General features: G+C 35.8%; 1 protein-coding gene across 15 annotated transcripts in view; it reads left to right on the top strand.

Moving 5' to 3' along the window:
• The window catches only part of PTPN13 (protein tyrosine phosphatase non-receptor type 13), a 235,554-nt gene that overhangs the window by 181,645 nt on the left and 26,946 nt on the right, over positions 1–26,963 (top strand). For 9 of the 15 annotated variants that reach the window (XM_049709054.1, XM_033413401.2, XM_033413404.2 and 6 more), the window contains 16 exons: positions 147–293; positions 1,787–1,880; positions 4,582–4,667; positions 5,365–5,527; positions 6,888–7,102; positions 7,217–7,315; positions 8,708–9,075; positions 10,235–10,415; positions 11,690–11,851; positions 12,361–12,532; positions 12,634–12,844; positions 16,211–16,281; positions 18,650–18,711; positions 20,980–21,073; positions 21,789–21,926; positions 22,026–22,114. In XM_049709054.1, the coding sequence (XP_049565011.1) occupies positions 147–293; positions 1,787–1,880; positions 4,582–4,667; positions 5,365–5,527; positions 6,888–7,102; positions 7,217–7,315; positions 8,708–9,075; positions 10,235–10,415; positions 11,690–11,851; positions 12,361–12,532; positions 12,634–12,844; positions 16,211–16,281; positions 18,650–18,711; positions 20,980–21,073; positions 21,789–21,926; positions 22,026–22,114 (2,352 nt within the window). Of the gene's footprint in view, positions 1–146; positions 294–1,786; positions 1,881–4,581; positions 4,668–5,364; positions 5,528–6,887; positions 7,103–7,216; positions 7,316–8,707; positions 9,076–10,234; positions 10,416–11,689; positions 11,852–12,360; positions 12,533–12,633; positions 12,845–16,210; positions 16,282–18,649; positions 18,712–20,979; positions 21,074–21,788; positions 21,945–22,025; positions 22,115–22,783; positions 23,485–24,823; positions 25,777–26,963 lie in introns of those variants that run through there. The other 6 variants (XM_033413402.2, XM_033413400.2, XM_033413407.2 and 3 more) reach the window with 4 other exon arrangements.

Here is a 26,963-nt window from a genome sequence, read left to right as displayed (position 1 = left end):
TCTCTTCCAAACTTCATGATCTTCAGATCTACTCTGTCCCTTAATGTCTTACTTTTTCTTAATTTAAAAAAAAAACACATATTGATCTTCCATTAATAATTCAGTTTGACTCTAACAAGAAATCCTGTTTGTTTTTCTTTATTAAGGAATCTTCCTCCTCAATGAATACATCCAACAAAATGAATTTTAAAACTTTTCCTTCATCACCTCCTAAACCTGGAGATATCTTTGAGGTTGAACTGGCTAAAAATGAAAACAGCTTGGGGATAAGTGTCACGGTACTGTTTGACAAGGTTTTCAAATGTTTTCTCTTCTCCATTTCCAGCAGCCTATCGTATGTCAATTTATTAATTGAATTATTTTGCTTCAAAAGGGAAACTTGTCAAATATTTCCAAAATTAAAAATTGAATTATATCTTAAGACTTCTTTTAAAAAACTTGAGTGTGCTACTCACTTTTTCCTGTGGTTTAAAAGAAATTAGACAAATGCTGTTTTCCCCCATAGATCTCATACTTGCTTAATCTGAATACAAGACTTGAAAATATAAAATTATATTTTGTTTGTTAATAAGTAACATACTTATTAACAAGTATGTTTTGTATACATTTGACGTCTTCTGCATTAGCATGGAATAATACATTTTAACCTACATTAAAATAATTAAAGTCTAATAAATGTTTATATGGCCTTTCGCTTCATAATACATCTTAACATGTAAATATGATTAGTATCTTAATATTAGAAGTTCCCAAGAATATATGTAGTACTTTTAAAGTAGGTAAAATATGAGCATAGGCTATTTGATGAAATCACTTTAGAATTCTATTAATGAATACACTGTACCCTAAGTGTAACATTATCATTTATGACATTTGAAGGATATTGTTAGTTATGAAAAGCCATTTAGAAGTAAGGTAGAAATAGCACTCTTAACATATAGAGATCAAAAAGCAAACCTACTTTTCTTTCAGTTTTAATAATACTGTAACCCTTTCCCCCTTGTTCATAAATTCTTTGGAATTTTATTATCTTCCTATTGTGAAGGGAAATAAAAGCTGAATATCCACAAGAGATGGGGAATCTACTCATTAGATCGCATCTACACTGTAACAAAACTTGTATACCAACATCTTTTAAAATGAAAAGAAAATTTTCCCTTGACTCATGAGATTTGCTTTCAGATTAGCAAATATGATCTGAAGTATATTATTACATATGCTGTTTTTTCTGACAGTTATATTCTCACACTAATATTGCATGGATGGATTTTTGCTTGCTGCTTGTGTATAATGCATGGTATAGACTTATAAAAGGAAGAGCAACTCCTCATACAGTCAAGATCTGGCATGTTGTTATTTTCTGAATAAAAAATTTTTCTAAAAAAGTAACTGCTGGGGCTTCCCTGGTGGCGCAGTGGTTGAGAGTCCGCCTGCCGATGCAGGGGACACGGGTTCGTGCCCCGGTTCGGGAAGATCCCACATGCCACGGAGCAGCTGGGCCCGTGAGCCATGGCCGCTGAGCCTGCGCGTCCGGAGCCTGTGTTCCGCAACGGGAGAGGCCACAGCAGTGAGAGGCCCGCGTACTGGGAAAAAAAAAAAAAAAAAGTAACTGCTTTAACATTTGGAAAACTTACTAGAAATATTCTTGGGTATTGAAATAATTGCATGTGCTGATGTGATGCTGCTGCTTTGGCTGATGAATTGAATGCTTTCTATGTCTCAGATTTGAAAGATAGAGTGGGAAATATTTCATATTACAAAATGCTATTTGTCTTTTTCCGCTTAGGGAGGTGTGAATACCAGTGTCAGACATGGTGGCATTTATGTGAAAGCTGTTATTCCCAAGGGAGCAGCAGAGTCCGATGGCAGAATTCACAAAGGTAGACTGTTTGTGTGTATGGGAATTACATATAGGATTATCACTTCAACAAATAAAGAAGAAATTGGAAAGTTGATACAGATGTTCAAATTATTCATAATATGAAATAAGAACATATCAATTATTTTAAGACTATAGCATTAAAAAACTCCTTGATATAATTCCAAAAAAAAATATTTTTTTGGAGTATAATTGCTTTACAATGTTGTTAGTTTCTGCTGTAGAACAAAGTGAATCAGCTACATGTATGCATATATCCCCTCCCTCTTGAGCCTCCCTCCCACCACCAACCCCCACCCCCACCCATATCCCACCCCTCTAGGTCATCACAGAGCATTGAGCTGAGCTCCCTGTGCTATACGGAGCTGTAGCAGCAGCTTCCCACTAGCTATCTGTTTTACACATGGTAGTGTATATATGTCAGTGCTACTCTCTCAATTCGTCCCACCCTCCCCTCCCCGTGCTGTGTCCACAAGTCCGTTCTCTACATCTGCGTCTCTTTTCCTGCCCTACAAATAGGTTCATCAGTACCATTTTTCTAGATTCCATATATATGTGTTAATATATGATATTTGTTTTTCTCTTTCTGTCTTACTTCACTCTGTATGACAGACTGACTCTAGGTCCATCCACATCACTTCAAATGACCCAGTTTCGTTCCTTTTTATGGCTGAGTAATACTCCATTGGATATATGTACCACATCTTCTTTATCCATTCATCTCTTGATGGACATTTAGCTTGCTTCCATGTCCTGGCTATTGTAAATAGTACTGCAGTCAGTGAACATTGGGGTACATGTATCTTTTTGAATTATGTTTTTCTCAGGGTATATGCCCAGTAGTGGGATTGCTGGGTCATATAGTAGTTCCATTTTTAGTTTTTGTTTTTTGTTGGTTTTTTTTAACACCTTTATAGGAGTATAATTGCTTTACAGTGGTGTGTTAGGTTTTGCTGTATAACAAAGTGAATAAGCTATACGTATACATATATCCCCATATCCCCTCCCTCTTGCGTCTCCCTCCCACTCTCCCTATCCCACCCCTCTAGATGGTCACAAAGCACCGAGCTGATCTCCCTGTGCTATGCGGCTGCTTCCCACTAGCTATCTGTTTTACATTTGGTAGCGTATATGTGTCCATGCCGCTCTCTCACTTTGTCCCAGCTTACCCTTCCCCCTCCCCACGTACTCAAGTCCATTCTCTACGTCTGCGTCTTTATTCCTGTCCTGCCCCTAGGTTCTTCAGAAACTTTTTTTTTTTTTTTAGATTCCATATATAGGTCCATCCACCTCACTACTAATAACTCAATTTTGTTTCTTTTTATAGCTGAGTAATATTCCACTGTATATATGTGCCACATCTTCTTTACCCCTTCATCTGTTGATGGACACTTAGGTTGCTTCCGTGTCCTGGCTATTGTAAATAGAACTGCAGTGAACATTGTGGTACATGACTTTTTGCATTATGGTTTTCTCAGGGTATATGCCCATTAGTGGGATTGCTGGGTCATATGGTAGTTCTATTTTTGTTTTTTAAGGAATCTCCATACTGTTCTCCAAAGCAGCTGTACCAATGACATTCTCACCAACAGTACAAGAGGGTTCCCTTTTCTCCACACCCTCTCCAGCATTTATTGCTTGTAGATTTTTTGTTGATGGCTATTCTGACCATTGTAAGGTGATACCTTATTGTGGTTTTGATTTTCATTTCTCTAATAATTAGTGATGTTGACCATCTTTTCATGTGTTTGTTGGCAATCTGTGTGTCTTCTTTGGAGAAATGTCTGTTTAGGTCTTCCACCCATTTTTGGATTGGGTTGTTTGTTCTTTTGATGTTGAGCTGCATGAGCTGCTTGTATATTTTGGAGCTTAATCCTTTGTCAGTTGCTTTGTTTGCAAATATTTTCTCCCATTCTGAGGGTTGTCTTTTGGTCTTTTTTATGGTTTCCTTTGCTATGCAAAAGCTTTTAAGTTTAATTAGGTCCCATTTATTTATTTTTGTTTTTATTTTCATTACTCTAGGAGGTGGGCCAAAAACTCTTATTTTAAGCTTATTCTCTCATATCAGAAAATATCTTGACAGTGTTTTAGTTCATGTTTTGTATTGATACTTTCTAAGAAGCAAATTGCCAGAGATTGCAAAAGGGATATTGCCCTTGCAAAAACACTGACATCTGCATTTCTAATAAGAACTAACTAGTTTTGTTCTCTCCAGTCTCTCTACATTTGTAGTTCAGTTTATCTTTTTTCCCTAATTTAAACTGATTTTATAATATATACAATATCCTGTTCTAAAATGATTAGCCATAAGGCTTCCCTGGTGGCGCAGTGGTTGAGAGTCCGCCTGCCGATGCAGGGGCACAGGTTCGTGCCCCGGTCCGGGAAGATCCCACATGCCACGGAGCGGCTAGGCCCGTGAGCCATGGCCACTGAGCCTGCGCATCCGGAGCCTGTGCTCCACAGCGGGAGAGGCCACAACAGTGAGAGGCCCACGTACCACAAAAAAAAAAAATGATTAGCCATAGAATTGAGAAAGGAATTAAGTACATGTTAAAGAAACTCTGTGACACAGTTTTGTCCAGAATTTGTCTGAGTCCCTCCTCAAGCAAATTAGTACAAAAACGAGACCGTAACGTATTAAAGAACATGTAGAATCTTTATTTTATGATTTGCTTCTTTCAACATTACTGCCTAATTTGTAGGTGATCGTGTCCTAGCTGTCAATGGAGTTAGTCTGGAAGGAGCTACTCATAAGCAAGCTGTGGAGACACTGAGAAATACAGAACAGGTAATAGATCATTATACCAACCTTTTCTAGATACCATAAAACATAATAATGTGTGAATAATACCAATTTCACTGAGATCTCCAAATTTATTAGTCAAGAAACAGCCTGATTCGTGTAAACATGCTTGTATTTTTCCCTCCAAACTGGGAAGCAAGTATTATGTTGAGGATTTTTATTTAGGAAGCTGGCTTTCTCTGTCACATTTAGCCCTTATATTACCAGAGATCTGACAGGAGGAAGGAGGCAGATTGCATTAAAAATTTTTTCATAAACATGTACAAATATCTAGTGATTTTCACTTCTAGTTATTTCAGCCCAGAGGCTAAATTCACATTGGTCTAATACATTCTGAGTCAGGGAGTTTACCAAATTATTTATAAAGATCTTTATATTATTAGGTTAGTGGTGATTTTATTTTAATACCTGAATTTTCTATAACATGTTTATATTATTTTTATAATAGAATTTTTTTCTTTCTAATAGTTTATCTTTTTATACAGTTTTCAAAACCTTGATTTTGAGATTTTCAGTCCCTTGCTTTTTCCCTCTATTTTTTTCTCCCTCTACTTGTATTTTGGTAGACCAGGTAGTTACTTTAAATGATTTTATACCATCAACTATACAAAGTCCTGAAAACTTACCTACTTTCTTATAAAACTTTCTTCTAAGTTAATGAAGTACTGTTCTATTTGTCCAGGTGGTTCATCTGTTGTTAGAAAAGGGACAGTCTCCAGCATCCAAAGAACATGTCCCTGTAACCCCACAGTGTACCCTCTCAGATCCAGATGCCCAAAGTCAAGCCCCAGAAAAAATGATGAAGAAAATGACTCACATAAAAGACTACAGCTTTGTTACTGAAGGTCAGACCTTGGGAGACTGTCACCTCACATTAAACTTATTCCTGGATTATTTAAAATGTGATTTTTACATGTTGGATCACAATTCATACCTGGGTCTCTTTATTTATTCTTGTCAAGTGTAAATAATAATCTGATGCAGCACTATACTAAATTAAAAAAAAAAAAAACAGACACATTTGTAGCTGTTGAAGTCTGAAAGGCTTTGGATAATGAAATCATGCACAAAGCAAATTATGGTCATTTAATAGTGCCTTAAATAGTTGTCAAATTCAAAATAAAATTTGTACAGGAAAAATATAAATAATTGCTGAGAATGGCTTCAAACCCATATGAAACCTTGACTCTTACATTTTTTATATTTCTGTTTAATTGTATGGACTTGTGAAGCTAAGCCTGGGCAGAAATTCACTAACAGTTCCCAGATACTGGTTTTTCTTACAAACTTTGCTAGCCTTTGGACATACCACTATTTGGAAGTAAAATAAGGAAATTAAGACTGATGTGGTAGTGAGTTTTTCATAAGGCTGAATGTGTTTATAATACGGAAGTGCCCTCTGAGTCCATCTATCTTCCTTTTGAGGTTATAAATGTCCTTTACTTTATAAATGGTAGTGGTGGTATTTGGTCATTGTTTTGTCTTTATTTTAAATTTTTCTTTGATTATACAAATGTTAGCAACTCTGAATTATTCTCCAAAATAAAAAGAAAATATTAGCCCAAGCTATATTATTTTTCCTGATTATGAAAATAAAATTAGTGTATCCACTTAATCTCACTGCCTTACGTTCTTTATTTCTTCCATTACTCTTTCTCTAAATATGTTTTTCATGCTTTCCGGGTTATTGTTCTTTTAATTTCTTTTATTGATGAGAATTTTATCACAATGCTTTGCAATTTTCTGGATTAAATTGTACCTCACCTAAATATTAGAAGGTCACCTCACTTGCCCTTAACCCTTCTCTATCATCTGTTTTGCTCTTCTTACCATCTCTTTCCCATTGTATACCTGAATTTCTCTTATTCTTCTCCTTTCTTTTTTCCCTCTTTTTCTCTGTCATTGTACAGTTTGATAAAACATATGGAATTAAAGCATAGTTTCATTTTCAGAACCCTTATTTCAGAACCCACTTTTCTGTTCAAACAGCATATTAGTTCATGCAGCTTAAGTTTTCTTAATAATAGAGAGTGTGAAATAGGATTTAAATATAGAATAAGCATACAATAATTGCATATAAAGCTGTAAATATGGTGGAAATGGGCTTTTTAAAATGTATCTAAAAGTATATATGTTTATATGTTCATATATATACACAGCCTGTTAAGAATATTTACTTTCTTTATTTTTTTTTTTTTTCTCCAGAGAATACATTTGAGGTGAAATTGTTTAAAAATAGCTCAGGCCTAGGGTTCAGTTTTTCTCGAGAAGATAATCTTATACCCGAACAAATGAACATCGGCATAGTAAGGGTTAAAAAGCTTTTTCCGGGACAGCCAGCAGCAGAAAGTGGACAAATTGATGTGGGAGATGTTATCTTGAAAGTGAATGGAGCCTCTTTGAAAGGACTGTCTCAGCAGGTGAGCCCCCAGCATGTGGAGTGCAGCATTTTTAATGAGTTAGATTGGCTTTTCAGAATGATTTCATAATGCTGGTTTAACTGTATCTTCATTTCTCACTCATGGTACCCACAGGAAGTCATATCCACTCTCAGGGGAACATCTCCAGAAGTATCCTTGCTTCTCTGTAGACCACCACCTGGTGTGCTACCAGAAATCGACCCTGCTCCTTTGGTGAGACTTAGGAAAAGTAATTTCTATATTTACAGAGTATCAATTGAATGATTAATTCAGTTGTAGTGGTTTCATCATAGTTTGATCTCCTGGGTTTCATCCTAGTTACTTCTTTAGCTAGGAGTATTATCTTGTGTGGGTCTCATAATCTCTGAGTGTAATCTATGTTTGTAATATAAAGTAATTTAGTTCACTTTCTCTTCTCTCCCTTCCAATTCTAAGATTCTAGGATTCTAGGATTTTAGGAATTTATTTTCCAAACATAAATACAAAAAGACATAAAACAATGGCTACAAAAACCTTTTGTTCATTTCTTCATTGAATCAAATTTGGAAATGTAATCCTCATTCTGAGCTAGTTTAGATGAAAATGAGAATTATTTAAGATTTTTTGCCTTAACTTTTAATACTAGAAATCACATAGGCAGTATGTTTGTCCATTTCCTTTCTTATGTTAAGGAATAGCTAAAGGATCCAAAATCTATTTTGATGGTTATTTATACATTGCGTACTGATAGGTGGGAATCCATACATAGATGAATAATAATCTAATTGAAAGACAGCCTCTGGCCTGTCTACTTAAAATAGTGCTCCGTTACCAATGAACATGATACCTGTGTATGAAAGGCAGGAGTGTCTGGCCCCAGAAACTTTAACCCTTATATCCGGGAGAAGGAGGGAGTATTGTAAGGACATTAACAGGAAAGTAACATTTCTGTAAGGTGCATTATAAATAGCATTTTAAGAGACTACATTGATTTTGGGAACCAGATAGAAAAAACTGAGTGGAAATTTCTTGAGTATGTAAATTGATATGATCTTTCTGGAAAGCAATCTGGAAATATTTAACAAGGCCTTTAAAAACATCTTATGTGCTGAATATAGAAAATTCTATTTCTGTTACAGGAAATTACAAGGAAATAATGAGAAACTCAGGTGAAAATCTACATACAAAGAAGTTCTAGATTTCTATTTATAGTGAAAAGCTAGAAACAACTCTGTATCCAATAAAAGAATTCTGAAATAAATTAAAGCTATAGCCATCTGTAAGGTTATTATATGGTTTATGCAGTTGTTTTCAAAGCATATTTAAGGATCTCAGAAGATACTCATGGTAGAAACCTAAATTTTGAAAGCAGGGTACAAAGTATGATATTAATATATACTGTAACTCTAATTATGAATGAAAGTACAAGTTGTACAATATTAACAGCTGTTACTTTTATATATGATTTTTTCTCTAATGAGAGAAAAAATAACATTTTTTTGTTAGCAAAAAAATGAATATTTTAATAGGAAGTGCTTATGTTTAGCACGTTCATTTTCAACCAAATGAAAATATAAGTTAATATAAGTTGTCACACTCTGATCTCTTTAAATGTGTCCATTACAGACCCCACTGCACTCTCCAGCACAAGTACCTCCAAACAACAACAGTAAAGACCCTCTTCAGACAGCATGTGTGGAGCAAGGCACCAGCTCAGATGAAAATGAAATGTCTGACAAAAGCAAGAAACCATGCACGTCCCCATCCAGGAGAGACAGTTATAGTGACAGTAGTGGGAGTGGAGAAGACGACTTAGTGAAAGCTCCAGCAAAGATACCAAACATGAGCTGGAGTTCAGCTTTGCATCAGACTCTAAGCAACATGGTGTCACAGGCACAAAGTCAACACGACGCACTCATGAGTCAAGAAACTACCATTTGTACCATGTTTTACTATCCTCAGAAAACACCTAATAAACCAGAACTTGAGGACAGGTATTGTCAATATTATGTGTAGCCCTCAAAGCAGCTGGTTAGTGTTAGTAACAAGAGCAGCCACCTCCATTTCTTTAAGAATGAAATGTGTCTATCTGTGAACCTCACAATCGTTAGGCAGAAGGTGACTCTATTGGATATCTAGCTATTTTGTCTGACAGTTTTAGTTAGCACACTCTCTACCCATTTGACCTGAGCCTTGCTGCTCTTTTGAGCATATTAACTAGTAATTAAGAAAGTTTTTTGTATTTCACCATCATTCATATTACTTACCAGAAGAACAGACTTATTTTGATAGTGATGGGATAGAAGAGTAAGGAGTAGACATATAAAGGGAAGCGGTAGGGAGGAAGTGGGTAGAGAGTTTGCAAAAGGTAGGACATAAAAGAGTACTGAAGAGGGGGACAGAAGAAATGATCGAAAGCATAGAGGAATACAAAGGGAAAGACTACATCTATACCTATGAGAGTTATTCAGACATTTTATGGTTTAGCTACAACTTTGGGTATATTCAGGTCCAACTATCTATATGTTCAAGTTTTTTTTTTTGTTTTTTTCCTATTGTGTCATCCAAAATAACTACAAGAATAAGACTTACTCTTTTCTTATTTCTTCCTTTTTCTTATGTTGAAACACACATTAGGCTTCTGATAACATTAGCTTCAGCCTTGAATTAACAACTAGGAGTCAAAAGTATACCTATTTAGGGCTTCCCTGGTGGCGCAGTGGTTGAGAGTCCGCCTGCCAATGCAGGGGACACGGGTTTGTGCCCCGGTCCGGGAAGATCCCACATGCCGCGGAGCGACTGGGCCCGTGAGCCATGGCCGCTGAGCCTGCGCGTCCAGAGCCTGTGCTCCGTAAGGGGAGAGGCCACAACAGTGAGAGGCCCGCATACCACAAAAAACAACAAAAAAGTATATCTATTTAACTTTTCATACTGATTTTTGCAGCTTAAAGAGGTAGACAGAGAATAAGAATCAGTAATGTTGGCATAGAACAGATGTGAAATAAATTCATAGTCCAGAATCAGACAAAAAGTAACTTAGGATCTCAATAAAAAGCAAACATAAATATTTGTTGAGCATTTTCTGTTTGTGGCACAAACTTACTATATTGACATTGCAATGTGTTTGAAAATAGTCTTACTTTGTCTCTGTAGTAATCCTTCCCCTCGACCACCCGATGTAACTCCTGGGCAGAGTTGTCAATCTCAGTCAGAATCTGCTTCCACTAATGCAATGGATAAATATCATAAATGTCACACTTCTGAGCCAACTAGACAGGAAAGCTTGACGTCTTTGAAAAATGACTTGGAAAACCACCTTGAAGACTTTGAACTGGTGAGTTATTTCCTTTGTATGAAGAAAATTCCATATTTTCTCAAGTAAAATGTAGTCCTCCACAGTTTCCCTTTAGGGAAAAGGCTGTGTTTTAGATTAGCCTCATATCTATGTTCAGTAAATAGATAACATATCTGGCTGGTATGTTTCTCTGCTGAGAATTAAGGGAAAAGGCAAAAAGACCTGAGTATAAATCCTGACTCTACCACTGACCTGCTGTAGTTTGGCAGGTGCCTATGGACAAATTACTTAATCCTCTGAGTCTTAAGTAGTTTTAGCTCTAAAATGAGACTAGTAACCTCATAGTATTGTGGTGAGGATTAAATGAAATAACATATGTAGAGCACCTAGCACAGTACCTGTTATTTCCCAAATTCTGATGAGTTACCTGTTTAATTTTTAATCAAGTTTGAATGTAATTTTATTCTCCTCCACACTGTTTTATGGGTGCCTAAATGGAATCCTTTTCTTTACTAATAGCCCTAGAACTTCTAAAGCTACAAATTCAGTTTGGAAGCCAGCCAAATTTCCAAGAATAATATGCTTAACACTGATTCAAAATCACCCTTTTTCAATACTTTTTTTTTTTGTTACCTAAGTAATAAATATTTATTATAGGAAAATTAGAAAACAAAAATTAAAACCACCTATAATCTCACTATTCAAAAACCATAAACATTTTGGAGTTAATCTTTCCAGATACTTCATTTTCCTATAATTGCATGTGTGTGTGTGTGTGTGTGTGTGTGTGTATGTGTGTGTGTGTAGCATCTACATCTTCAACTTCATTCTCAGCAACAGAGTGAAAATAATCTTTGAACGATTTCCTTAGAAGTCTGTCATCATGCCTGTAAGCTGTAAGCAACCTTATCTCAATTGAAATCTTAAAAAAAAAAATTATACAACTAAATACCTCAAGTTGTGATATTTAGTCACCCAGACTTCATGTATTTACCCCCCAAAAAACTTTCTTTTGTTGCTCTTGGCATGGGTGTTTGTCTCTGTTTGTTCTGAAAATACAAGAATTGAAGCATGAGTAAGTTCTGTCTCAGCTATCTCTAGACAAGCACATAATGTTGAATTTAAACTCAACTCTTACATGGGCAGGGAGGCATTTTCTAGAATTGGACATACCTGGCTTCTTCACTTGGGCAAGTTAAGTAACCTTTTAAGGTGTAGTGTCCTCCTGTGTTAATCAATGGAAATATTTGTCTTTCTCTTTGCCTTTACAGCAAAATAGACAACCTAAAAGAATCACTGTTTTCTTCCCTTAGGAGATGATAGAACTCCACATTACCCTAATTAAGTCGGAAAAAGGAAGCCTGGGTTTTACAGTAACCAAAGGCAATCAGAGTATTGGTTGTTATGTTCATGATGTCATTCAGGATCCAGCCAAAAGTGATGGAAGGCTAAGACCTGGGGACCGGCTCATAAAGGTGAGACATTTAAACAGACTCTATTTGTGCAAATGTGACCAGAGATCAATCCAGGACCAAAGAAGGAAAAGCAAGAAGGTTGAGTTAATATAATACTCTATTTCACTGCTTGGTTTATGTTTTCCTTCTCCACCTCTTAAAAGTAAAGGCCTTTATATAGTAATAATTTGGAAAATGCTTAATCTCAGTTAAGGCATTAAACAAGCTATCTTGGGTCTCAGGAAGAGAAAGTTTCTTAAATTGCTATAAGAATAAATTTTCTGTATTAGCAAAGTAATGACATTTGTTAGGTATTTTACATTATTATTTCATTTATAATTACTTGGTCATTGTGTTCATGATTTCCACAGTAGAGGGGATTACCAATAAACTAGAGACCGTTCTTTATTGTGAATCTCCTACTGGCTAAAATAAATTATATAAAAAGTTAGGGGAATTACTGTATTTTGTTGGCAACTTCTGTGTTCCAGTAATTGTAATCCTACTTTGCCCCATTCTCATTTTTATAGGTTAATGATACAGATGTTACAAAAATGACTCACACAGATGCAGTGAATCTACTCCGAGCTGCACCCAAGACAGTCAGATTAGTTCTTGGCCGAGTTCTAGAATTACCCAGGATGCTAATGCTGCCTGATTTGCTACCTGACATTACATTTACATGCAACAAAGAGGAGCTGGGTAATGCAAATTCAAGCTTTGTGCAGTGTGATTTTTCTTGGCTAGATTAAGAGTAAGTACTGTTAAGACTAAGGAAACAAATATTTTTCTGTTCCCTAAAGGTTTTTCCTTATCTGGAGGTCACGACAGCCTTCATCAAGTGGTATATGTTAGTGATATCAATCCAAGGTCAGTTGCAGCCACTGAGGGTAATCTCCAGCTCTTAGACATCATCCACTATGTGAACGGAGTCAGCACACAAGGAATGACTTTGGAAGAAGCTAGGAGAGCATTAGACATGTCACTGCCTTCAGTGGTGCTGAAAGCAACAAGGTACTCTACAGTTATTCACAGATTTTGTTTGTGTGTGCACATGCATTTCAGGCCATTAAAAGATACTAGGTTTTCTTAAAGATATTCCTGAATTAGTAATTCACAGACTAAGTGAATGGGGGTTAGTAATTTATGTGTTTTCTTCATAGTAGTCAAATGTCTGTGCCAGTTTTCATGCCTCGCACCTGCATCCCACACTATCCCGAGCAATCCTCAAACAGGTCTCAGCAATCACTGTAGTAAAGCAAGGGCTGTGTGCTGATTGCCTTAGACCTAAATTAAGACCAGCCCTGATGAGGAAAAGGGATAAGACTGTATTGACTGGCCCAGGCCAGTCCTGGCCGATTCCCAGAGCTGGGACACGGTCAGTCCTACCTGAAAGTCATGTCTACAACCAATGGGGCATAGACCATCACATTCACTATACCTCTTGACAATTTCACGTTATAAAAAATGCTAATAGCAGCTTTTCTTTCACTTAATGGAAATAAATTGAAAAAAAATATGTATTAGTTTCTCTTTTTTTAATGTTTTTATTTGGCTGCATCGGGTCTTCATTGCAGCATGTGGGATCTTTTTGTTGCAGCACTCGTTGAGGTGCTCATTGTGGTGCATGGGCTCTTTGTTGCGGCGCCCAGGCTTCTCTAGTTGTGGCATGCGGGTTTTCTCTTCTCTAGTTGTGGTGCAGGCTCCAGGGTGTGTGGGCTCTGTAGTTTGCAGCAGGTGGGCTCTCTAGCTGAGGTGTGCGAGCTCGGTAGTTGTGGCACAGGGGCTTAGTTGCTCCGCGGCATGTGGGATCTTAGTTCCCCAACCAGTGATTGAACTCGTGTCACCTGCACTGGAAGGTGGATTCTTTACCACTGGACCACCAGGGAAGTCCCTATGTATTAGTTTCTTACTACTATTAAATTACTACAAATTCTTTGTCCTAAAGTCAAGGCGTTGGCAAGCTCCCTTCCATAGGCTCCAGGAGAAAATCCATTTCCTTGCTTTTCCAACTTCTAGACATTGCCCATATTCCTTAGTTCATAGCCCTTTGCCACCTTTAAAGCCAGCAATCACAGCACTCTCTGCTTTGGTTGTCACATCTTTCTGACTCTGACATTCCTACCTCTCTGTTTAACTTATAAGGACCCCTGTGATTACATTGGGCCCAGCCAGATAATCCAGAATAATCTCCTCATCTCTAGATCCTTAATTTACTCACATCTGCAAAATTCCTTTTGCCATGCAAGATAACATATTCAAAGGTTCTGGGGATTATAATGCAGACATCTTTGGGGGGGCCATTACTCCGCCTGCCACATGTACATGAACCCGGGCTTTCTAGATTACGATCTTATGTTACATAAGAGAAAACTTCACATTTGTATCTGCGATACATGGTGAGTTTTATATAGTATGTCTTCCAAAATATAGAAACTGTTAATTAAATCATTTGATCATAAACCCATTTTTCCTTCTGAACCTTTAAGTTAGATTGTATACTTTTTCCCTTGAACATAACCCCTGACCAGTTTTCTTCAATATTTCTAAAAATTAGATTGGCATACAGTTATTTTCATAGGTGTACCTGAATGTTAATTAGTGGAGGAGGAGAGTGTTCAAACAACCTGGAAAATGTTTTTATGAAAACATTTCTGCTAACCATAGATCTAGATGAATTTTTTGCCTCCAAATCACTAGAGCAGCCCTTACCCTAGGTCTAAATCAGTTTCTTTTCTCTTTCTACTTTTATCTTTGCTGAAGTCACTACAGTACAGTAGTAGCTATAGATACAGTAGTAGCAGTCATAGTTACCTTACCCTTCATTCTTCTTCCAGCTCTCTCTCCTCTGTTGTTTTATTGCTGCCCTCTTTTAAGTCCACAGGGGGGCTTTCCTGGTGGCACAGCGGTTAAGAATCTGCCTGCCAACGCAGGGGACACAGGTTCGAGCCCTGGTCTGGGAAGGTCCCACATGCCGTGGAGCAACTGAGCCCACTAGCCACAACTACTGAGCCTGTGCTCTAGAGCCCGCAGGCCACAACTGCTGAGCCCATGTGCCACAACTACCGAAGGCTGCGTGCCTAGAGCCCATGCTCTGCAACGAGAGAAACCACCGCAATGAGAAGCCCGCGCACCGCAAGGAAGAGTAGCCCCCACTCGCCGCAATTAGAGAAAGCCCGTGCGCAGCAACAAAGACCTAATGCAGCCAAAAATAAAATAAATAAATTTATTTAAAAATTAAAGAAATAATAAAATAAAGTCTACAGGGTAACAGTAATGGAGGGTTGTATACTGTGGTAATTATTTGTCAAGAGCTGTAAAGTGTCTGTAATTTTACCCTATTTGCAAACTAATAAACTAGCCAGTTATTGTTTTATGAATGCTGGTAGAAGATATGAAACTCCTGTATCGGAAACAAAAGACCTTATTACTAAAGGCACAGCAAGCAGCATGAGCATGGTATTGGTGTCGGTTCCCATGTCCTCCAAGTCCCATGGAGATGACATATGTGGGCCTAGTGGGTTTCTGTACATGCAGTGGGTTATAGTACAGGAGAAGAGTACTGTAAGAAGAGCCAGGGAACCCACCACTTTATAGCAGCCTGTAAGAAAGCTTGCATTTTGTTTGGGTAGAGAGATTACATAATTCCTCAAGCTTGCTCACCATGAACATAGCCTTGAGAATTGGCCCAGATAAAAAGTGGTTAGAGCCTTTGCATTTCTGAGGTACCCAGCAAGAACATACAGGGATGCTTAGGACCCATGGCTGATTGCCTCTCCCAACACTGTATACCTTAGGCAACCTCCCTTTTCTTTCAAGTATTAGCAACAATAAAATCACATTCTAATACTCTTCCAAGGTGCTGTCTCTTGACTGTTTTTCATGTTGGGTTGTACTATTCTTATAATGCTTTGAATATATGTATTTTGTCTAGATTTTCACTTAAAGTAATTCCAAAGAAAAACACGTATCAGGGGCTTAAGATAGGCAAAACTTAGTGATCTGTGACTTTTGAGTGTGGTTATCTTTGAACTATCACCTGAGTGACAGTGAACTAAGTTATTAGATCATGAATATTACCAGTGTTTTAAATGAGAGGGGAAATGTGGTGATGTATTGAACTGAAACCCAAGAAAGATTATGTAAAGAAGTGATTCTTAATCTTTTTTCAGTCAAGAATGTCTCCCTCAACCATGTATAGATGAACCCTGATAAAATTTTGTCTGCAGCTTCAGGAAGTACCTAGACCCCCTGAAGCCCATCTAAAATAAAGTTCCTGAGGCTAAATAGTTAACAGATGGCTTGAAGGATATTTAAACAAACATCTTAAATAATTTGCAATTGCATTTTGTTTTGTTTTGTTTTTTGTAAACAACACAGAAATGGTCATCCAGTGGTTCCCAGTTCTAAGATGTCTGCTGTTTCAGCTCCAAAGTCAGCCAAAGCCAATGGTAAGGATATAGTCATTTTATGACAGTAAGTAGTTATAGAGAGGTAACTATTTTTTTCCCCAAAAGCAAGTTTGGATACTATCACCAAAATGTTTTTATTGCCCTTCCAGACTGTTTTGCAGGATCTGAGTGAAAAAATTACACTTAAATAAAAGCATCTCTAATATTCTGTGCATAATAGGAAAGAGTAGAGCAGCATGGCATTTAAAGCCAGATAGAACTGAGTTTACAAGTCCTGTGTAACCTTAGCAAGTTACTTGATCTGTATCTAAGCCTCTATTTTCTGCCAGTAAAATAAGAATTAATAGTATCTATCTGTTAAGGTTATAATGAGACATAAATACAATAATATACTTACCACAATGATTGTCACATAATAATTTATTCAGACAGTTACTAAATTTCTTCTCTATGCCAGGCAATGTTCTGGGCATTGTGAATATAGCAATGAGTAAACAAAGTATCTGTCTTATATTCTAGCATAGTAATAGAAATCATAATCTTAATAGTTGTGGCAGCAAACATTAATTTAATGCTTTTTCTGGACTAAGCATTCTTCTAGGTGCTCAAATCCTCACAGCAACCCTGTGAGACTAGTATTACTATTATCCTCCTTTTATAGAAGGGGAAACCAAGGCACAGAAAAGTTTGATAACTTGCCCAAGCTACAGGGTTAATAAATAGTCAAGCCAGAATTTAAACCTAGGATGTCTGACTCCATGCTCTCATTTACATAATCAGCTCAGTAAATGTAGCTTTTATTGATAGTATTCATATAAGAATGTTAGGTACAGGGGAATGTGGTTGAACTTAAAGAGTATTTGAAATGTAAATCCAGTACTTCTTAGTACTTCTTATATAACTAAACTTTTAGGTTATCAGGCAGTAGTATCTAAATACCAAAATAGCTAAAAGAAATCTGCCAATTGCAGTTGTAGTTTGATTATCTTTGTTCTCTGTTGTTACCTGAATGCCTTAGGGGTCCTTCTTGCTGCTTTCTAATAGTTCTGGTTCACATTAGAGTCAAACTACTTCACAGAACAGTCAGGAGAGCATTTTTCTAGTGACCTCTGAGAACACTCCTGTTTGTAACTTTCAAGGCAGAGGAGGGTAGCTGTGCCCTGCCCCCTTGTAGAAACTGCCTAGTAATCTGTCTTTATGGGATTCTCAGGCCTAATTTCTTTATGAATTCTGAAAATCACATAGTATCAGTAATAGGAACTCTCTTGTAGTGATGAAAATGTAAAATGGTACAACCATTTTGGAAAGCAGTTTGACAGTTTCTTAAAAATTTAAACATATGCCCACCATACGATCTAGCCGTTCCACTCCTGTTTGTTTACTAAAGAGAAAACAAAGCATATATTCATACACAAAAACTTGTACAGGAATTTCTTAGCAGCTTTCTTTGTAATAACCAAAATCTGAAACCACTCAAATGTCTAAAATCTGTTGAATGAATAACCATTTGTAATATATCCAAGCAACAGAATACTACTCAGCAATAAAAATGAATAGACTGTTGATACATGCAACAACATAATTAAAATAAAATAGGTATGCTGAATGAAAAAAAACAGACAAAAAAAAGAATCCATATTGTATTATTCCATTTGTACAAGATTGTACAAAAGTGCAAATTAATCTATAGTGACAAAGGAGATCAGTGGTTGCCTGGGGACAGAGGGGGAGAGAGGAACAGGGGGAACAGATGGGAGAGATTACAAATAATAAACTATTGTGCTTTATACTATTCCAGTATGATTCTTTTGAACCAGTGGTTCATTTTTGGTATACTTTTTAATTATTTTTCCTGGTAGTTTAATAAGGTATCTCCTGGAAATAATGAATCTAATTTTTAACTGTAGAGGAAACAATATCATTTTTAATATATGTATTTAATTTTTGTGCTGATGTCTAAGAGTTAAAATCCACATTTGGTTTATAAATATACTAAAAGTCCTTTCCAGTTGTATCCATACTTATTTTTCCGTGTTAAATTGATAGTCTTTGTGAAATGAGATAAAGGACCTGCTATCTTTCCAGTGACTATATAGTTCAGCACCTGTAATGTCTCTTCCATTTAGTTGGGAAAATCTATATTTAGTGTCTCACACTAGAAACATTTAGCCCAAACTGAGCTTTTATGCAAACTATTTTCTTTTAAGAAATTGGCTTTGTCCTTGGAATAAACCCTTCTCTAATATTTGATTCGATTTAGTTGATTTTAATCACTTTGTGATATGACCTCTCTTAGTGTATTAATAAAAATAAGAACATGCGCAGAAATATGGGTTTTCTTTCACTATTTTGTTGTCCCTGATGTGGTTCTGAGTGGCTCATCCTTTTCTTTCTGTTCTTCCTTCAGGTCATCACATTGTGGAGCCTTGTGGCAAACCGGCACTCACACCTAATAACTCATTCTCCAAGGTAAGTGAAAAGCCACCTTCTTTGTGTCCTACTTCCTTATCTAAATAAGTAGTTTGTTTGTATTTTGAACCAAACTGATTTCATATTTAAATATTTGCCTTTTTTAGACACATGTATTGATTTTTAGATACATGTACTTAGTGAACTAATAGGACTAAGTAACACACAATGAAAAGCCCCCACACAAGTAACCCTACATCATCGGGCACACATTCAGCTCTTAAATAGGCTGATTACTTATATAGATAGCTTTAGTGCTGGGATTTTTTATTAATATGCACAGTTCTTTTGGTTGTCTCTTAGATACCCAGAAGAGAAAAATGTAATTATGAGTGGGTTAACATTGACCAGCAGTGACTCTCAAATGACAGATCTCTGCTACTAGTGAGGCAAAACTGTAGTGGCAAAAGAAATAGGCTTACTTGCTTTTTTAAAGACATAGAAAATGCTTTACTACATAATAAAATGAAAGAACCTAAATCGTTTAAGATTATCACAGGGAAATCTGGAGGTGTTTTAACAAAAATATTTTAATACGTAACTAAATTCCACTTTCAAGCTCTTTATTTAAGGCTACATTTATACCCATTTGTTTGGCTAACATTTCTTTTTACTTTCTGGCATGTAATATACACAGCTTCCAGCTGGATCTTCATTTCATGGAACTGTTTTATCTCACACGTATCTCATGCAATCTATTCTGAACCTCACTACTCAAATATCTTTCCATGTAAAATCCAGAGCTGAGGCATTTCCCTCCTAGTAATCTGAAAATCGTATCAGCTCAACAAGATTTCTGGAATTAGAACTTTTGTTATTCGTGACTGTAAACATTTTTTGTTGGAGTTAAAATCTTCCAGGAAGTCTCCTAAATGATATTCTGTCCTTGAATACTAATGTCTGTACTATGAATTTCTCATGAAGAGTGGAATTTTACAATCCAGTGAAATTTTTTGACATTATGTAACCATTATTTATGAAGAGATAATTTCATTGCATCTACTATCTCTACCTTTTATCTTTTTTATTCTTAACATCTTTATTAGAGTATAACTGCTTTACAATGGTGTGTTAGTTTCTGCTTTATAACAAAGTGAATCAGTTATACATATACATATATCCCTATATCTCTTCCCTCTTGCATCTCCCTCCCTCCCACCCTCCCTATCCCACCCCTCTAGGTGGTCACAAAGCACAGAGCTGATCTCCTTGTCCTATGCGGCTGCTTCCCACTAGCTATCTATTTTACGTTTGGTAGTGTATATATGTCCATGCCACTTTCTCACTTTGTCCCATCTTACCCTTCCCCCTCCCTGTATCCTCAAGTCCATTATCTATTAGGTCTGCATCTTTATTCCCGTCTTGCCCCTAGGTTCTTCATGACCTTTTTTGTTGTTGTTTTTTAGATTCCATATATATGTGTTGGCATACGGTATTTGTTTTTCTCTTTCTGACTTCACTCTGTATGACAGACTCTAGGTCTACCTTTTATCTTAATAAAAAAGTAAAATCTTTAAAGCAAACCACGCTTTATTTGTATAAAATTATTTTAATTTATTCTAATCATTTAATATTGCATTTTGCCCTAATCATCTTTCTTTTAATAGGCTACGTGCCATGAAGTGCTTCACAATTAACCATTGAATTTAAAAGTTACATTCCATTTAATTAGTACTTTATAGTTATGAATCCATTGCTATTTTCCTTAAATTGAGATGAGGTTTAGACTAGATTTGAAAATCTTTATAGCCAACAGTTGATCAGATTGCTAAACTGAAGACTATGTCCATGTAACAACTTCACAAATACTTAAAAGATTGACTTTTTTCTCATTTCCCTGAACTTTTAGTAGGTCTATTTAACTTTTCGAAGAAGTTCTATGGAAGACAGATCCCATAGAATATGCCTTAAAAAGAGATTTCTGCGGTCAAATAAATTTAGGAAATACTACATAATACATTTCTCTTTTGACAACTCAAAATTTCTATTAGTAAGCATTGTGAGAATTCTTGGAATAAAAATATTGATTTAATGTTGCTTAACCTAGTGTTTCCAGGCATATCTGATGATGGAAAGTCCCATACCCTTTACATATTTCATTGCACTGGTATCTCCTAGAAGCACTGATCCAAGGTGGGGAGATATAAAAAGGATTTTGTACTGAGAAAGAAGGGGAGAAGGACATGGAGGGACAGTGTGCAGTCCCTTCCTAATCCTGGATGTTAGTAAAATAGAAAACTAATGATTTGCTTTGGTTTTATACTTTAGGTTAATGGAGAAGAAATAATTGAAATTTTGTACCCTGAAAGAAAATGTTCTACTTATCAGATGAAGGAATCAGCAGACCTGATTCTATCCAAAGGTAGTTTCCCAAATCGAGTCATCGAGTTACTCTAAATGCCCTAATAATTCAAGTAATAAAGAAATGTTGGCAGCCTTTCTTATTTGCCTTACATGTGCCTGTAGCCTTAAAAGGAAAGATTATTGTTCAGAGAAATAAAAGAACAGCGTAAAATTAATATTAGCTGCACTACTGTACAAATGTCCAGTATTCATTCTCATCTCTAAGATTAAAATGATTTTTAAATGATTGAAGAGATAGCAGTTTTGTTTGATAATTGTTTCTTGTATTTTTTTGAAGCAGCAATTCACTGGCTACCTAATAACTGAGACATTTTTTCTTGGGGATGTTTGGGCTGCCCTATTATATCCTTAATCTTTGTAACATAACTTCTTTGGTTGAAATTTCTCTAGTTTCCTTTATAAATTAACAATTTGGGATTAAGTTATGGAAATAAGTATTAAATTATTAATGTCCTTTGAAAAGGTGTATCACAGAGATTGATTTTGGTTTATTCAGTTGCATTTGTGTGGTCTTTTGTCATAACAGCCAAAGTAGCTCTAGAACTAAAAATGCCTGGGTCCCATTAGTGTAAACCACTTTTCCTGTCATGGCTGGTTTTTCAAAGTGGATGCTTAAAATTTGGAAGTCCTGGCATATTATATTTGACACATTGTCTCTTTCTCATACCAATATTTTTTAAAGTAAAATCCCATGTAAATTACTGTTTTTCAAGAATCTGATGTACAAGAAGATGATATTTATGATGATCCTCAAGAAGCTGAAGTTATCCAGTCTCTGCTGGATGTTGTGGATGAGGAAGCTCAGAATCTTTTAAACCAAAATAATGCAGCACGAGATGCCTGTGCTCCAGGTAGATGAACCAGAATGAGTAAGTTGGTACACGGAAGGAGTACAGGAAGGCCTCTACAGAGCATTTTAATTCCTCTTGGCCTATTTCTTTCTTTCCCAGGTGCATTGAAAACCAGTGGGAAGTTATGTGAAGAGAGAGCAGAAGATACAGACTATGATGGTTCACCTTTACCTGAAGAGTTTACGGAGGTAAGGATAATACCTAGGTAAACACTCTGTGATGCTATATCTTGTTAGAATTCTCTGATGAGGCCTTACCTCTCCCTACCTACCAGTTTCCCTTCTAAGTATTAAAGATAATATCCTGATGGCTGGTTAGTAACCTCAGTAAGAATTAGAACTGATGTCATTTACTCATTTTGGAGAAAACTTGCCTATAAATCATTTACCCTCTTTTGGTGAAGGTTTCCATTCAGGAAAATAGTGCCCAAAAATCTTTTTTTTTTTTTTCTTTTTTTGCATCTTCATTATTATTACACCAAATCAAAGTTGGTAATTCCAAGATCCCATTCCAGTTAATACCTAACCTAGGTAGAAAACTTGATTTTTATCCTTGAGTGCTTGTTTTCTTCTGCCCCTCATGGATCCTTGGTCTTAATTATCATGGAAACATCTCATTCTTTCATTTACTCCATGGCTTTTGCTCTGATTGCTCTGCAATTTCAGTTGAGACATGTTTTAAAAGATTTAGACAGCTGACATTCATAATACATTAAACTAGTTGGATGCAAACTAGTAAAAATAAGCTGTACAGGAATTAGTGCTTAATATATAGTATATACGTTTGTTAAAATCTTAAAAAAAATAAAACCCCAAAGTTGGAATCATCTGAGATTAATTTTATTTTTTGCATTTAAGAGTCATCCTATGCCAGGGAAAGAATTACTATTCAAGTTTCCCCAAGCCAAAAAAAAAAAGAAGAAGAAGGAAGAGAAAGAAACAATTAATTTTCAAAAATGTAATCATAGACTTATTTAAGACTAAGACTTCAGATCTTCTGGGACATTGAACTGACTAAGAAAAAAGCATGAAATAGTAGATAAATAATATGTAAGCCTGCTCAAACTAGGCATCACCCTATTTATATGAATCTGATCTTGCCCATTGTTCTAGGATAATTTCCCTCACAAGGCTTCTGATTCTTCCTATTGAACATCTTCAAAATTGTCAAAACTAAGCTGGTCTGGATTCTTACCACGCATGTACCCACACACAATCTCATATACACGTGATTATTTTCATTAAATACTTATATATAATTAATGTATGTAAATACAAGGAAGCTTATATCTGTTTTAGTATGTATTTCCTAATCTAAAAAAATGATTACACAAATATTAAATAGCTCACAATGTATCATGCTGTAGTGTTTTTACTTAAGTTATTGTTCTTTTGTACTATCTAAATATTAATAATTATAACAAGCTCTTTGAAAAAGATTTTCTGAACATTTTAAATCATACTAATCATATTTTTATTAATACTATTTAAAATACCCCTTAAAATGTATGTTCTGAAGTCTCTTAACTAAGACAGTAAATAAAAATCTTTAATATCCATTTCAAAATCCAATGCCTTTTCTTTAAAAAAAAAAAAAGCTTAACATAATATAGATTCTCTTTTACACTGAGCTATTATAACAAAAGTTTATAGCAGAAACCTACATTCAAGTTGCTTTTTTTATTTTGATAACGAAGACACTACATCCTCATTGTAAAAAAAATATTTTAAACAGAATCATTTAAAAATGCAAGCTCCTGGGGCTTCCCTGCTGGCACAGTGGTTGAGAGTCCGCCTGCCAATGCAGGGGACACAGGTTCGTGCCCCGGTCTGGGAAGATCCCACATGCCACGGAGCGGCTGGGCCCGTGAGCCATGGCCACTGAGCCTGCGCGTCTGGAGCCTGTGCTCCACAACGGGAGAGGCCACAACGAGAGGCCCGCGTACCGCAAAAAAAAAAAAAAAAAAAATGCAAGCTCCTTTTTTTACGCATTCTTCATCTTCATCTGAGATAGCTATTGTTAAAATATTGGGTTTTACCCTTCTATTATACATATGAAAACATGTAATTTAATATACTTTTTGTCACGTGATTCCAAATTTGGTTCTCAGTTAAAATTGATCATTACACTCTTTCCACTAATATGTAAATATCTGTCTCATATTTTCTTTTTCTTTTTGAAACTTAAAAATATTTATTAATTCATTTATAATAACAATAATCAACCTATTACATGTCAGCATAAATCACGTTTTTAACAGAAAATATCTGTATTTTCCAAAATGAGAAAATATGTGAGAAGAGTGGCATTGTTTTACATTAAGTTCTTTTTACATAAATTTACATCACACTTTTTTTATTCAAACAAAGTCACAAAAATTATAATCAGTTCACTCAGTCCCATGTAATTAATTTTTTTTCATCTTGATCTTTTGTTAGCACTTTTATGAATTCATCAGTTTTCCATTAGAGTTCTGAAAATGCTTATTCATTCAGTTCAGCAGTATAGTCAGTTACCAGAAACCTGTACTTGTCACAGTCTTTTCAATGAATTCCTTGAAGATGAAACCCTTTTATAGGAACATTTTTGCAAAAGCATCAGAGTACACCCAGAACTGTCTGTAAATGACAAAAGACTTAAAAAATGACCACAGTTTAAGATTTGATGAAAGTTCATAATAATGCAGTTGACAAGCAAATTAAGTTACTTCTGAGATATATATTTTAAAGTAAACTAGAATTATGACTTATAACATTATACCAGAACCTATAAGATTTTTAGAAATTTCATGTAATGTCTGAAACATTTATATTAACATATTTCCATACAAATAACTCGAATAGAGTTTACTATTCGTTTCTTTTTTTCTAATTTTTGAATTTTATTTTTTTATACAGCAGCTTCTTATTAGTCATCAATTTTATACACATCAGTGTATACATGTCAATCCCAGTTGCCCAATTCAGCACACTGCCATCCCCACCCCCCTGTGGTTTTCCCCACTTGGTGTCCATACATTTGTTCTCTACATCTGTGTCTGAACTTTTGCCCTGCAAACCTGTTAATCTGTACCATTTTTCTAGGTTCCACATACATGCATTAATATACGATATTTGTTTTTCTCTTTCTGACTTACTTCACTCTCTATGACAGTCTCTAGATCCATCCACGTCTCAACAAATGACTCAATTTCATTCCTTTTTATGGCTGAGTAATATTCCATTGTATATAGGTACCACAACTTCTTTATCCATTCGTTTGTCAATAGGCATGTAGGTTGCTTCCATGACCTGGCTATTGTAAATAGTGCTGCAATGAACATTGGGGTGCATGTGTCTTTTTGAAGTATGGTTTTCTCTGGGTATATGCCCAGTAGTGAGATTGCTGGATCATATGGTAATTCTATTTTTAGTTTTTTAAGGAACCTCCATACTGTTCTCCATAGTGGCTGTATCAATTTACATTCCCATCAAGAGTGTAAGAGGGTTCCCTTTTCTCCACACCCTCTCCAGTATTTGTTGTTTGTAGATTTTCTGATGATGCCCATTCTAACTGGTGTGAGGTGATACCTCACTGTAGTTTTGATTTTCATTGCTCTAATAATTAGTGCTGTTGAGCATCTTTTCATGGGCTTCTTGGCCATCTGTATGTCTTCTTTGGAGAAATGTCTATTTAGGTCTTCTGCCCATTTGTGGATTGGGTTGTTTGTTTCTTCAATATTGAGCTACATGAGCTGTTTATATATTTTGGAGATTAATCCTTTGTCCGTTGATTCATTTGCAAATATTTTCTCCCATTCTGAGGGTTGTCTTTTTGTCTTGTTTATGGTTTCCTTTGCTGTACAAAAGCTTTGAAGTTTCATTAGGTCCCATTTGTTTATTTTTGTTTTTATTTCCATTACCCTAGGAGGTGGATCCAAAAAGATCTTGCTGTAATTTATGTCAAAGAGGGTTCTTCCTATGTTTTCCTCTAAGAGTTTTATAGTGTCTGGTCTTACATTTAGGTCTCAAATCCATTTTGAGTTTATTTTTGTGTATGGTGTTAGGGAGTGTTCTAATTTCATTCTTTTACATGTAACTGTCCAGTTTACCCAGCATTACTTATTGAAGAGACTGTCTTTTCTCCATTGTATATCCTTGCCTCCTTTGTTATAGATTAGTTGATCGTAGGTGCATGGGTTTATCTCTGGGCTTTCTATCTTGTTCCATTGATCTATGTTTCTGTTTTTGTGCCAGTACCATATTGTCTTGATTACTGTAGCTTTGTAGTATCATCTGAAGTCAGGGAGTCTGATTCCTCCAGCTCTGTTTTTTTCCCTCAAGACTGCTTTGGCTATTCAGGGTCTTTTGTGTCTCCATACAAATTTTAAGATTTTTTGTTCTAGTTCCATAAAAAATGCTAGTGGTAGTTTGATAGGGATTGCATTGAATCTGTAGATTGCTTTGGGTAGTATAGTCGTTTTCACAATATTGAGTCTTCCAATCCAAGTACATGGTGTATTTCTCCGTCTGTTGGTATCGTCTTTAATTTCTTTCATCAGTGTCTTATAGTTTTCTGCATACAGGTCTTTTGTCTCCCTAGGTAGGTTTATTCCTAGGTATTTATTCTTTTTGTTGCAATGGTAAATGGGAGTGTTTCCTTAATTTCTCTTTCAGATTTTTCCTCATTAGTGTATAGGAATGCAAGAGATTTCTGTGCATTAATTTTGTATCCTGCAACTTTACCAAATTCATTGATTAGCTCTAGTAGTTTTATGGTGGCATCTTTAGGATTTTCTTATGTATACTATCATGTCCTCTGCAAACAGTGACAGTTTTACTTCTTCTTTTCCAATTTGTATTCCTTTTATTTCTTTTTCTTCTCTGATTGCCGTGGCTAGGACTTCCAAAACTCTGTTGAATAATAGTGGTGAGAGTGGACATCCTTGTCTTGTTCCTGATCTTAGAGGAAATGCTTTCAGTTTTTCACCATTGAGAATGATGTTTGCTGTGGGTTTGTCATATATGGCCTTTATTATGTTGAGGTAGTTCCTTCTGT

This window comes from Orcinus orca, chromosome 4, assembly GCF_937001465.1.
Source record: "Orcinus orca chromosome 4, mOrcOrc1.1, whole genome shotgun sequence".
NCBI lineage: Eukaryota > Metazoa > Chordata > Mammalia > Artiodactyla > Delphinidae > Orcinus > Orcinus orca.
The sequence above is the reverse complement of the archived record's forward strand: the minus strand, read 5'-3'. Positions and strand labels throughout refer to the sequence as shown.